Genomic DNA, 14,598 nt, shown 5'->3' on the forward strand with positions numbered 1-14,598 from the left:
ACCCACCCAGACTACTATGCTTGGTAGGAAAATAATCTCATTAGCCAAAGAGAGAGCTTGAGGGTCTAGTTTTAGAAGAATTTTTCTCTGCAACCGTGCTTCCCCCTCTTCAACATCATCCCCTCAGGCTGACCTATATTCAGGCTGCCACTGAAAGGGTCTGTCTTAGCCTAACCACGAGTAAGTCTTCTTCCCTGTGCAGCAACATGGAAAACTGGACAAGGGAATTATTCCAACTTAGAACTAAAGCAGAGAGAACAAATCTCCCTGTGGGAAGAAAGAGTTTCTGCCACAGGCTCTGAAATACAGCATATAAGCATTTTAGAATTCATAACATATTCAGGTTTAAAACATTTTATTGAGTATTTCGAGAAAATAAGCTGCAAAGACAAATGGATTAATTTTCTGAATTGATTTACGTTGCTTAATTTAAAACAGCTTAATGTATTATTAGCACTAAATATGCATTAGGCTTTTCTAAGGGCACAGTATTCCATGACTGCATGAGTGGTTTTCGAAATTACAAAACCAGAAGTTCTTGCCCTTTTCAAAATTTTCATCTTTTCTTTTTTTCTGCTTTCTTTTCTCAGGTTCTCTCTTGTTCCATAGTTCACGTATGCACCATGTGCATTACTGACTGCTATGATAAAATAAATTGAAAATGCTTTGTTTCTGTTTTTTCTTTCCCTTCTGTGTTAAAACTGACAGCTTAATGACTTCATTGCCGCTTAATAGTGAATCACTGCCCTTGCCAACACTCAAGATAAGGCAAGCTCATTTTTCCCAAATAAAAGCACTTTGCTGTGCACTCTGGGAATTGTAGTGCAAGGCTTAGTTAGTTTAAATCCATTTTTAGTAAGGTGCTCAATAATTCTCTGGAGCAACATAAATATGAAAGTCTTCCTCCTGAATTTTTTATTACTTCGCCAAAGTAGCAAGTACAGCCTGTTTTACCTGACTATGAACACAACGTGTTCAAGTGTCTCTGTATCTTAGTATAATGGTGTGAAAAATTGGACAGCTAGAACAAATGCTGGCCCTTCTGAAATAGAAGGAAGCTTTCCCACTGACTTCAGTGGGAACAGGTACAGACTAATGATGGATAGGTTTGAAAATCTGAATTTGGTACTGTCCTACTGGCTGTTTAGAATGGACAGGCTTTGTGGATCTAATGTGACTAACGTTTTTGAAAGGAAGAAGGCTGAGAAGAAACTGAACAGCTATGACACGCCAATGCTGCCATGACAGTTTTCATTTGCCACAAATTATTGAAAGTAACTAGTAAATATGCACTAATTTTTACCTTGCCTTTTTTTTTTTTTTTTTTTGCTTGCTTGCTTTTATGTTTAGATAAAAAGTGTGTTCCTGCAGTGTTTGGTTGTTTTCCCACAGTAATTTCCTTAAGGATCACCAGTGGTCAGTGGAGCACAAGCTGACAAAACACCACACAGCTCTGCACACCCTATGCACCTGAAGCAGTCGACAGTGGCACATGAGTTGTAGTTACTCAGGACTTGTCCGCTTGGCTTCCAAATTCTTGATTCCTGACTGAAACATAGTTTTGTTTCTTTAAGTTAAGTTGTGTCCTGAGATACACATGGGAACAATAAAAACAGGGACAAAGTTTCAGCCTTACAAATCTTGATACCAGGGGCTCCAAGTTCTCAGTGTCTGTCTACGATATTCAGGTGAAATGTACAAAGGTGTGAGAGAAAGCAGTGTCCATGAGCAGCCTGATGTCTGCTGCTGCCAAGAAGGGGTGTGTAAAGCCTAAAGTAATTGAATCCATCGCAGGGTCCGGGCTTACATATGGAACTTGAACAATAGGTATTTACTTAAATTACATAGATTACCTCAGAGATGTGGAATCTGCACACCCTGCCCACTTCCCTGAACCTCTGGAGCTGGGATCCTGTGGGGAACATAATGGGCTTAATTACGGTGTCTGGACTAGCCGCGCAAGACCCGGAAGGCAGGAGTTAACCTCACCTCACCTTTTACATGCCAGTGACCCCAGGCTTGGCTGGGAACCTGTTGGGGCCTCTGGAACAGTTTCTGGATTGCCCCGACTCGTGCTAACCGGTGCGCCGGTGAAGGGAAGCCCCGCACGGGCAGGGCCTTGCCGCCCTCACGCCTCGGCCCGCAGCCGGCAGGCGACTCTCAGGGCACCCAGGGCCCGCTGCCCGCTCCCGCCTGCCCCCGGAGAGGCGAGGGAAGGCAGCAAGGGCCCACACGTGCGCCCGCCGTGCTGCGAGGCCGGCCGTCGGCTGCGCCCCGGAGCGGGCAGCGGGCCCGGGGTGCTGCCGCCGCAGCCGGGCAGCAGCGGGGCGCGACGCCAGCCCACCCGCGGCCCTGCCCGCCAGCCTACACCCGCCAGCCCCGCGGGGCCAGGCCGGCCACCCCCGGCCGCGGCGGGGCGGGCGGGGGCTGCGGCTGTCACATGGCAGGGGGAGGGGGCTGCGGCGGGGCGGGCCGCTCTCGGGGCTCCCCCGGCCGCGGGGAGGCGGGCCGAGGCGGCGGAAAGTTTGCGGAGTGGCTGGCGGCCGGCGGCGCAGCGGTCCCCCCCTCCGCCCCCCAACTCCTGCTTTCTCCCTTTACTTTTTTCCTACACCCCCCCCCCCCCCCCCCCGCCCCCTCCCACCGCTTTCCCCCCTTGGCGGCAGCTCCGGGGTATGAGCGGGAGCCGCCACCCGCGCTGAGAGGCGGGAGGTCGCGCCGCGCCGGGTCTGTCAGTGAGGGAACGCCAAGGACGGGAGAGCGGGCAGCGGCTCCGAGCCCGCCATGCCCCGCCGGCCCCGCGCGGCGCCCGCCGCCCTCCTGGCGCTGCCGCCGCCGCCGCCGCTGCTGCTGCCGCTGCTGCTGCTGCTGGTGTTGGGGGCCCGCGCCGCCGCCCGCTGTCCCGCGCCCTGCCGCTGCGCCGGGCACCTCGTCGCCTGCAGCCGCCTGGAGCTGAGCCGGCTGCCCGAGCGGCTGCCGCGGGGGGCGGTGCAGCTGTGAGTATCGGGGCGGCGGGCACCGCGGGGGGCTGGGGGTGCCGGCCCGCGCCCGTCCGCCATCTTCTGCCCCTGAGGGCCGAGGTGTCCGGCGAAGGCCGCGGTGCCGTCCGCGGGCGGGCTGTGGGGAGGGAAGCGCGGGCTTCGCGGCGGCGGGGCGGGAGGTGCCGTAGCGAGGTGCGCGGGGCGGGCGGGGGCAGCGCCGGGGGCCGGCGGCCGAGCCTGTCAGCGGGGGCGGCGGCGGCCGCAGCGGGACAGCGTCCCTCGAGTGGGCTGCTGCCCCGGCGGTGGGGGCGATAAGCGCCCAGGCTGAAATCGGGCCCGGGAGCGCTGCTGGGTGTTTTGAGAGGGGGAGGAAAAAAAGTTCTGATGACTTTCTTAGGAAACGTGCAATAATCATCAAGTTAATGTTGATTTGTGCGTTGGGAAAACTGGTCTCGGTTTTATTCGTGCGGTTCTTCATCTTCATTCCGCGGTAGTTTCGGCTTTAACGATTTTGCCACCTCTGGAGCTTGCCCCACTCGGTGCGGCGGCACGGGTTACCTGCTGCCGCAGTACCGCACACTGAAATGCCACTTGCAGAAAATTTACTTTCAGTGACAAACTTTTTACGGAGAAAGCATAAATCATAGGAGCATTCTAAAAGCCTGAAAATAACTGAGGGACTTCACATTTGGTTTTGATCTCTTGTCACTCAAAATTCTTCTATATTAGTCGTATTAATTTTCTATTACATTTCCAAAGCAGATTGAGATAAGGACTTTAAAGTAAACAGGAAGACTTTCAATTAGTTGTGGCTAATTCTGTTCAATTGCCTCGTCTGGAGGTCATGCTGCTTTACTCATGAAATGTGGATGGCTGTATTGACACCATATGGAACTTAACATAGGAACGGCTCTGGGAGTTGAGTATTTCCAGGAGTGGTATAGGAAAGTGTGAGGGGAAAGAAACTTTTTTTTTTTTTTTTTTTTTCTTTTGGCTTATGTGATTGAAGCATACGAATCAAATACCGGATCTGCTTTACATTCAACAACTGGTATTGCTTCCTATTAAATTTCATCCCTCTTGTTCTTTTGAACTATTTGAGTATGCTAACATAAGTTTTCTGACAAGACCCAAGGCTTTTTTGATACTAAGCTAAGCTTCATAGCTTAGTTTCCTATCTTAGCTTACTTCAGCAATGTTAAGTTAAAATTTAGGTGTGACAGCATGCTAAAGAAAGAAGGAAGGAGAAAAAACACAGAACTTTCATTTTTAGAGTTGCTTAGAAAAGTATTTTGCTTTAGCAGTAATCCAAATTCGTCTTTTCAATTTGTGTTACTGAGAGACAATAAAACACATTGTGGGGCTTTTTTGTTAGCACAAGGGAGGTTTTTCTAATTAGAATTCCCTTGGTAGTGTAAATTGTCCTTATGTAAGTTCACATTCCTTTAAAAGTGTGAGAAAATAAGTTCCACTTGTATAAATAAGCTTTGGTCTGTTGTGAGAAACCCTGCTGTGATTACTCATTGGACAGCTGTGTCACTCGCTCTTAAACTCACAGGAGTACATCTTTGTAGGTGTCACCAAACCATGTGGTCAGGCCGCTTTTGTGTAAATATTTCTTTTGTTTGTGTCAAATGCCTTAGAAGTACCCTGCTCTTTCTTCCTTGCCCTCTTCTTAATAAGAGAATGAGGAAGAGTGTGGTGTTTGTCTGTTACCCCCAGCTACCCCAGTACTTGGAGCTGGGGTTGTGCAATGTGTAAGATTATAATGCATTTCAGTTTTACGTACACAAAAAAGGTTTGACTAGCTTGTATTATTGTTGCAACAAACTGTGTACTTACAAATTGTAAAAGACTGTTTATGAATTTTATTGGTATATGTTTACTGTGTTTCACATGGAAGTCCATAGCGGGTATAGCCAAAGGCTAGTAGTTTTAATTGTAGGCTTCCCAGCCCTCTTTAGAAAACAACAACTCTTAACCATATTCTCAACATACGCAGGCAAGATCTCCCAAGCAGGACAGTGAAAGCTCTTGTGCCTGAGAAGGTCTAGGCCTGTGTTAGGTTCACCCAGATGGAGAGCAGGTCAGACGAAGTTGGGTTTTTTTAAGCTTCATTTCACTCTTCCATGCCTTTTGTATTCAAATCCCTCGGTGAAATAAAATGAAAGTGTCTAATGTGGAAAGGCTGTATGACCTCAGAGTGGATAAGGAGAAAAACAATAATAATAATTTAAAAAGAAGCCTGAGTATTGAGCTATGTCTCCTTCCTTTTGGTGGCAAGTGTGAAGCTGCTGCTCACACTAGGGTGTAATCAGGTTGTAATTGCCAGCTTTACTGTGATTTTAGCCAAAAATACCATCTTCTGTAACCCTGGAGATATTGTGGAAGATAACAGTCCACTGAAAACTGATAAACGTTTGTAATGGCTTTGTGTATAAATAGTTTTGAAGTTAGATTTCCATTTACTTCCAGGATGTGTGTCTCGAGATTGCAAGAATGTGGTTTTGTTAGAGCTGGTGTAGCAGAGCCGGAGGTGGAGGGTAGGAGGAAGGGTGTTGAGTGTTGGCCAGTGTCCTCCGTGAGTGCCAAGTCGTGGTGGCACTGCTGTAGCCCTCGCCAGGTTCACCGAGGAATGCTAAAGCTGTTGGTGGGGCAGGAGGGAAAGTCTGAAAGATGGTTTTCACTTGTGTTTGTATTACATCTTTAGTATTTACATTTTATAAATCCTCTAGTTTTCTACCAGCATTGCCAGAAAAAAGGGCTGTATGGTTTTCACAGCTGGTTTCCAATATTTTCCAGACTAAAACTTGAACATAGCAAGCTGATTTATGAGTCACTTTGGATCAGTGTCTTAAAACAGCTACAGCCTGGCTTTTTGTTTTTCAGCTCTCCTGATTTCTGCTGAATTAGCAGCTCTATAGGCCCCAGTGGGACTGATTAAGAAGCTGTTGCTGGATTTGCATTTTAAAATTTGACTTGGGGCTCAGGTTTCTGAGTTCTCTAAGGAAGAAGATGATAATTGTGACTAAGTATTGTGAATTAAGTTAGAGTCTGAAAGTTATATTTATAAAATGTGTGAAGAAACTCTCACCCTCTCCCTTTATGCATTAGGCCTTCCTTTCAGTTTTTTATCACACAAACATTGATGTTCAGAATTACATTTCAGCTTTCTAACATAGAGACTTGTGAGTTACAAAAGATGGTCATACAGATGCAATGGAATATAGAAAATACTTTCTTTCATAAAATGTGTTCTTAAAGGGCCTCAAAAAACTATGGCATGCTTTTTCAAGTGGAGGCAATTCTAGTTAAATGTTCAATCACTTTTATTAGAAATTTGAGATGAAGAACAGGTATATATACTTTTTATTGTTATAAATAATTTCTTAATATAAATCTGGTTCCTGAAGTATTTGGGTGCATTCACTGTTACATCTTTCATGGCTTTGGAAATTCTAGTAGCAAAATTATCACAGAGGAGATTTTCTCCCCACTTGTAATGTGGTTTTAACAGAAAAGGAAAATTGAAGAAATGGAAAATGCATAGTAATAATCTTAGTGTTTTAATGTTGTCAGTTCTGTTTCTGTGAAGGAAGAATACTGATTTTTTAAGATATGTTGAGAAAGGCGTTGGACTGAAATGTACTTGTCGCTTTGTGACAGGGATGATAGATTTTTATATTTAAAAAAATGCCTCGGATACAGGGCTTGTAAGTTTCAGAAACTTCTGCAGGCTTAAGCTTCACTTAAGAGTGTTAGCAAAAGACAAAGGTTTTAACTCTTGGTTCACTTCCAACCACTGTGTTTTAACTTAAAAATGTAACTTGCAAGGCTTTTTTTTTCCCTGAAGTTTCTCATGCCAGTAGTACTGAAATAATGTTTAATAACATATTTATGATTTATATTTTATCCAACAGTTGATAGAAAAGCATGTATACAACTGTGTGAAACAGGCAATTCAGTATTGTCTGGGTCAGGGTTTTTTTGTTGTTTTCCTTTGGGTTTTTTGCAACTTGTGTTTGACAACCTGCTGTAAGTAAACCAGGAAGGTGGAATTTGTATGTGTATGTGTATTTTTTTAAAGTAGGTGCTATGTGGAAAATCTGAGGGTATTTTCAGTGTTAAAAAACAAACACCAAAAAATAGTTTGAAACCTAGTGTAAGTTGTTACGCTCACGGTTGCTTTGATAGACTCCAGATGGATGTGAGCTTGAGCTATGAGTGAAAGTGTCTGGCTCCAGTGTGGTGATCATGCACAGCAGTGGTTGTAATTGCAGGATTTTTATAGTTTAAGGACTCTGCCAGATTTTTTTTTTTTTTTAACATGTTATAACTCCAGCAGAACAAATCTACTCACGTCTGTTACTGTCTGGTAGGTCCTTTAGGCAAACATGTTTTAAATAAACCTTTCGCAGGGTTTTTAGATGAAATGAAGAAATGCAGGTTTTTAGCACTAATGTTGAAAACTCTTTGTTGAAATAATTACTGATTCCTAAGTCTTGTCTGAGGTATTAAGAACAGTAACATACTAGGCACTAACAGCCATAACTTCACTGAATTTTGGCTGTTTATTTGCATAGTTCTTATAATCCCTACAGACTAAAGCCAAATATTGAATTAAGTTTAAGGGTAAAAATTGTCTCTACTCTGTCTGCTTTAAAGGAGCACGTTAGATTCCTGTCTAGATCTTTGTAACAGCGTATTTTTTCAGTATTTACATTTAAGAATGCAGTATGAGAATTTCAAATCTATGCAGCTAATGTCTTCAGATGTTAAACAAAGGGATTTTTCTCCAGGCTATGGCCAGACGAATGTTTGCACTGGGTTTTTAAGCAGTGAAAGATGCAGTCCTCTAACTCAAGTGTGGTTAACCTCATTTACAGGAGAGCTCAAAATCATAATGATGAAACTAACATTTGTGGGTTTTTGGAAATGTTAACACTGTATTGGTTTTCCATCTAAGAGGAAAATCTGTAGGAGTTTAGACACCTGGAAGAAGGCATGGCTATATATTAGGTACTTGAGTCCAGACCTGAGTCTCAGTAAACGTCCCCTCTGCAGCCACCTGAATGTGGTGGAGGGTGTTCCCCTTCCCTAGGTGGCTCCCCCCAGCCCTCAGCCCTCTTTTTTGAGCTGGAAAATGCCTTTTGCACCTGTGGGTCTGCCCTGTGCACACTCCTGTGCAGCCCTAGCTTGGGAAACGTTGTGTGTATCTCCTCCCTGCCCGTGGCCGTGAGCCAGGTGCCGGTGCCACAGCTCTGCAGCTTGCTGGGCCTGATCCAAGTGGCTGGCTCAGAGCATTCTTTGTAATCGAGTATTGGAGGTACCCCTTGTCATGCTTGTACCTGCCTGGGAGTATTTCTAATGTGTGTTTTTTTGGTTTGGTTTTGGTTTTGTTTGTTTGTTTTTTTTTTTTTTTTTTACCTGCTGGCTCCAAAGGAGGACAGAGCGGACGATGGAATTGCAGGAGTAATGCATAAAGCACCAAACAGTTGGGGGATTCTAAACCATGGTTTTACTGTCCCCATGTGCTGTTGAAGAAACCTCCGTGCCTGGCTGGGTGGCAGCATTACACCTGTGTCTGAGGATATGCAATGGTGGGTGCAGAGAAAGTGGAGTTCTCTGGATCCGCAGTTGTTCAGGGCTTAGTCACAGAGTAGAACACCTAGTACAGATCCTGAACCGGGCTCGTTATAAGCCAGTTCTGGTCTGTGTGCAGCAAGGATATGCTGATCATAAGGTTTCTTCACTTCCAGAACCATAGATGGAGAGTAGACCCATCCATGGCAGTCAGGCCTGTGTTTGGCATGCTCAGTATAGGTGACTGTACTGACTCATATTATCCAGAAAAAATAAGGAATCCCAGAGTTTCCTCATAGATTCAGCTTCAAATACACTTCATGCCCATGTGGCTTGATGAGGACTCCAGGCATATTGGATGACTGTTCAGTGCTTAATTAGCAGTGAGAAAAATGTCATGAAGTGTGAGAAATTTCTTTGCTTGTACTTGATGCTACAGCAGCTCACTGCTGAAGCGTGCTGATGCAGTTCTTTATGTGTCTGCATTGCAAACTCTCACTGGAGAAAGTGTAAGAACTGCTTAAAAATAGCGCAGATTTTGTGTGCTGGCTTGGATAAATGCAGAACATCCAGCAAGTGCTTCATGGATGGCTGAATTGGTGCAGGTGAGGTAGTGACAGGCTGTAGTATGGGAGCAGGAAGGTGTGTTGTGGTGGATGCGTGAAGGGGGGAAGGTCTTCAGCAGGGTTAGCCTTGGTTACAAGATCAGTTGTGAATCTGTACCACTTCTGCAGATCTCTACAGACGTGTGAGTTTAAGTTTCTGTAATTAGCTTCTCTGCCTTCTACTGTATGGTCATTCTTTTATTTCTGTGATGTTTCCAGTACTTGTGAGGCTACAGCAAAAGTTTCTTAGGACTACTTTGTAGTGTTGTCAAACGTTCGAGAGGACATATGGTAAAGATGCATGATGTCTCTAGGGAAAAGAATTTTTTGACAGTGGTCAAGAAAATGTGTTGCATTCTTAGTACCCTGGCTTGTTTTGTAGCAAACACAGCAAAGATGCTAACAAGATTTCTTATAAACTGCATCAATGTATTTTTGGGATCTTCAGTACAGAGTGGCACAAGCTAAGGGCCACTAAGAGCTACTTCAAGTGTGATTAAGTGCGGTATTAAGGTGACTATCATACAGACATCTTAAAACTCAGAATTAGGCCTTTCTATGTCTATTTTCTCATATTGCTTGTTTGAGATCCCCATTAAATTTAGTTATGTAGGAATGTAGTCCTGAATTGTGTGGAAGCATGAAAATAGAATTGAGATTTATGGACAGTCCTCTTTTGTGTAGTTATGATCTGTGCATTGCTTTAGAGAAGTACCTGAGAAGAGTAAATGGTATGAATATTATGGTTGACTGAAGGAATGAGACTGCAATGAGCGTTGGTTTATGAATCTTCCTTGTAACAAGAGGTTGCTTTAGCCGGATCTTTTGTTGTAAAGGGATGGGGGAGAGCGGTTGTTGGTGTATACGAGTCGAAGTCTTAAAGATGTTTTTCACGGGTCTTACACACATCCCAATGAACAGTTCTAAATTGTTCAGAGGTATAGGAAATTCCTTGATGCTGCTAGCATTAAGCAAGGTATTTATACTTATTTATACTTTGTGTACTCAAACGAATTTCTATTCTAATTTTACTAATATAAAAAAAAACTTTTTATGTACTTGGAAACTAATGATAATGTAATTTGGATTGAAATTGTATTGCTTTACCCAATATTTTATGGCAAAACTGACAGGCTGTTTATTTTTGTAACTTCATAGGGACTTAAGCCACAACAAATTATCTTCACTCAAGACCAGTCTCTTGGATCACCTTCATAGTCTTCAGGAAGTGTAAGTTAATTTGTCTTAATTAATAAAAAGAAAAAAAAAAAACAAACCAAAAAAACCCCAACTGGAAAAAAACCCCAACAATCAGTGTTTGTATTTGCTAATTATATAGCTATTTCTCTAGGAATGATTGGTTGAACAACAAAGATGTTTGCTGTTTTGATATTTTACCTTAAGTGAAACTGGAATTATTTTTTAGTTTGGGGGTGACACTGTTCAGTAATTTAGCAAGTACCATGCATGTACTTGAGATTAATATCAAAGCTGACTCTCCCTTTTCTAATGTTAATAGGAAGTTGAACAACAATGAACTGGAGATCATTCCAGATCTGGGACCAGTCTCTGCAAATATAACTCTTCTGTCTTTGTAAGTAGAAATTACTCTTGTCCCTAGTTAGTGGAACTAACTCTACAGGGTTCGTGGAAATATGTGCATTACAGAGATTAAAGTAAAATAATTGGAAATAGAGCAGCTTGTGGTTAGGAAGTTGATTATGTCATATTATTTAGCAGGTAGTTTAAAATGTATATAATTGAGCTTAATCCTTGTAGTTTTTATGCTTCCTTCAGATACAATGACTGCATTAGAATTAATTTATGTTGTGGTAGTGCCCAGAAGCCTCAGCCCTGTTGTGCTAGGCACTGTACAAACATTAGTAAATGTTATACAAACTTGTACAATGCGGACTTTAGCACAAGACTTCAGAACTGTATCATTATGCATCTTGGCTGAAATCCCTCTTGTGTTAAATCATGGAAGAATTCCATTAACTTCAGTGGGCAACATGGGGAAATCCCCCTGAGACGCAGCTTCAGGACAGTTATCTAGGTTAGAAGATATTTTGCTGATGTCTTTAAAATAATCTCAAAAAGACATTTTAATGTGTGGCATGTTTTTTTTTTTTTTTACAGCTGCAGTTAATACGTGTAATTGTGACACACAATTAAGCCTATGTTCATTGTTTGGTTTGAAAGAAATGAGTAGGTTATTTGATGTGGCATCTGTAGTACGAATATAAAGTTGTAAGAGGCATATAGGGCCCATAACGAAACCAGTTGATTTTAAAGGAAATTTTATTCCTGAAGTTTTAATTTGAAATCAGTTTGGGTTTTTTCCCCTGTGATCTGAATTCTCTAAAATGTTGAAGGAACTGCTAACAAAAATAGTTACTGTCATATTATTAATTGGAAAAAAGAAAGGACACGTTTTTCATGTGTGGGATTTGCGTTTTATCAATTGGAATCTGAAGTGCCTAAAGCTGGTAATATGTAGCCCTTTGGCCGAATCCTGCCCTTGAATATAAATTGCAAGTTACCTTTCTTGAAGAAGCCTGAAGGGTTAAAACAATACAGTAAACTTTGGAAAGCTGTTCAGTTAATTAAATTGATCACTGTTCAATTGCTTACATCTGGTGATTTATAGGGGTTTGTTTTTACTCTAGGCCCAGGTCAGCTAAGTCAGCTGGTGCAGCCGCTGTGTCTGGACTGCTCTGTTTGAATAAGAACTAAGTGACATTTGATACCGATGTCATTTCTAACAGATCAGAATCAGAAAAGAATGAAAGAAAAAGCGTGTGGTGTCTGAGAAATAACTGTTGAATCTAAGTATATCCTCTGTTTTGCATTAGTGTTGACATTATTTTTATACTGCATAGCATTCTGTAGTTTAAGCATCTAATTGGTCTAGTGAATATATATATATATTTTATTATTTTTTTCTTTACCACCTTACTGTCTTTCTTTTTACCACAAGGTTGGAAATAGTCACATAATAAAGTGGTTTATATCCTACTGCCTTACTTCTGATGAATACAAAGCTGAGAATTTGTCTTAGCATCTCCTCTAGTCCTTCCTATGAAAACTTAACTAGTTTAGATTAACTTAAAATCATCCTTCTGCAGCTGTGCAGATTTTTATATCCCTTTGAGAGAGCGAATGAAAATCAGTCACTGTTGGATGGGTTGTTCCATATCTTTAGGTCACTAGCTCGGTTCATTTACGCAGGTGGTCAAACATGGAAAAACCCTTTGTTAGATCTATGCTCTGCGCTATATATACTGACACTTAAAAGGAAGAAAAAAAGAAAAAAGTATTTCTAAGAGCTGTTATCATACTACCAATGCGGTTAAAGCTGGTCTGGTTGGGTACTAGCTTGGTCTCATTCTAATTTCTGTTACTTTTGTGTGGTGTCAGGAGATTACTGAATGTAAGTGTGCTCCAGCTGAGATTTAGTACCTGTTCTGTGACCACAGAGAGATTCCTTGAGATTAATATGGTAGAAATAATTCATTAAGTGATGTAAAGGTTTTATATTAACTTAGGAATGTCAGTGTGTAATAGTCAAAACAGGTGTACGTAGAACATAAAATTAGAGTGGTATTGCATTGTTCAAAAAACAAAGCATCCTATTTCTTTTGCAAAGGTTTATCTTTAAAACGTAGAATAGTATCATAGAATTGTTTCAGTTGGCACCCTTTAAGATCATTGAGTTCAACCGTTAACCCAGCACTGCCAAGTCCACTGCTAAACCGTGTCCTAAGTGCCACATCTACACGTATTTTAAATACCTCCAGGAATGGTGACTCAGCCACTTCCTTGGGCAGGCCGTTCCAATGCTCGATAACCCTTTCAGTGAAGAAATTTTTCCTAATATCCAATCTAAAACTTCCCCTGGCGCAACTTGAGGCTGTTTCATCTCGTCCTATCGCTTGTTACTTGGAAGAAGAGACCGACATGCACCTCACTACAACCTCCTTTCAGGTAGTTGTAGAGAGTGATAAGGTCTCTAAGCCTCCATTTCTGACATGTTGGAAGTTACTTATGTAAAGATATTAAATATAATTTTACAGAAAAGAATATAAATAAAGAGGAATAAACATACAGCAGTTGTCTGGCATAAATATGTGATACAGTGGTATCATAGATGGACAAATATTCATTCTAATGATATTTTTTTAGAAGTGAAAAATATGTTCACTTATTTTTTTTGTGTGTTGGATGTTATTTGGAGGGGTTGAATCAAACTGAGTTAGTACGTTTAAGTCAGGCGAAGAGAACACATATGGAACAATTAGAATAGATTTTTTAGAACTACTCTTCAAAGAATAACTGTACTTGAAACATCTGATGACTTTCTTCAGGATTTTAAACTTTTTTATGAAAGCAGCTTGTGGAGCCTTTCCAAAACAAACCACTGTTTCCCTGTTGAGTCTTTGTTCTGACTTTCAAATAATAGCAGAAAAGAGGGTGCTAGTCTTTTGAAACTTGATTTGATTACATTTCTTATGAGATACATATACATTGGTTCGTTACTGTCACTTGAAAAGCCAGTTGTTTTTTCCAAGTAGTCTTCAAGGAATGCTGTGGAAGTGGTGCCTTCCTTTCTTGCCAAAATCTTGATTGTTATAGAAGCTCTCTTGCAAGAATTTTTTTTTCACTTCTTAGTGCTTCTCACTCAGTGGAGCCTTAGAATTTTACTTGTTCTGCAAGAATTTTCTTGCTCTGCAAAGGAAATTATATGGCTGGTGCGTCTACAGTGAATAATAGTGCAGATCTCTCCATACAACACTATATGTCTAAATCGTTTGAGCAGTATAAACAAGCAGGGGTGGATTATCATGTTAGTGTAGTTTCCATTTCTGGAGCTACCTCATTTCTAGCTATCTAATTGATATTTATCTAGCTTAGATATTTACATACTGTTGAATTATGCAGAGTAAACATACCTGGAGCAGTAGATGTTCCCAGTCTCATGGTCACAGTCTGTCTGTAACATGAAACAATGATGCCAACATTTCGTTTTTATGGATGCCACTTGAGAGTTGAGCACCATGGGAGAGTTGTATATCAAGCAGTCACACACCCCCCCCCCACCCTGGGAAGACCTCATGTCTGTGTGAAGGAGTATACAAGCACATGCAGGTACACTCTCATTACACGGTTGGAAATGCATTTATGATTTTATTCATGTGATGAGTATATATCTTGTCACATGGCGTAGAAGAGCTGAGCCTCCTGGGAATCTGGAAACTGCTGTGAACTAAATGGGTGCTCTTTTGGGCTAAGTCTGGTCAGGAGGCCTTAGGTTGTGCAGCTGTGATGTCTTGTCTGACAATAACAGATAAAGTACGTTCTGGATAGAACAAAGACTAGGATTCATCTTACCTACACTAAATTCTTGAAAGTTTGACATCGTAAGTATGAGT

General features: G+C 42.0%; 1 protein-coding gene across 1 annotated transcript in view; it reads left to right on the top strand.

Annotated features, from left to right (window-relative positions):
- Positions 1-2,781: 2,781 nt before the first annotated feature.
- LRIG3 (leucine rich repeats and immunoglobulin like domains 3) overlaps positions 2,782-14,598 on the top strand; it is a 44,821-nt gene continuing 33,004 nt past the window's right edge. Inside the window, exons 1-3 of the mRNA XM_086472351.1 lie at positions 2,782-2,993; positions 10,325-10,396; positions 10,686-10,760. Coding sequence (XP_086328477.1) covers positions 2,782-2,993; positions 10,325-10,396; positions 10,686-10,760 — 359 coding nt within the window. The remainder of the gene's footprint in view (positions 2,994-10,324; positions 10,397-10,685; positions 10,761-14,598) is intronic.

The sequence above is a fragment of the Leptosomus discolor genome, chromosome 1 (assembly GCF_034619465.1).
Source record: "Leptosomus discolor isolate bLepDis1 chromosome 1, bLepDis1.hap2, whole genome shotgun sequence".
Classification (NCBI taxonomy): Eukaryota; Metazoa; Chordata; class Aves; order Leptosomiformes; family Leptosomidae; genus Leptosomus; species Leptosomus discolor.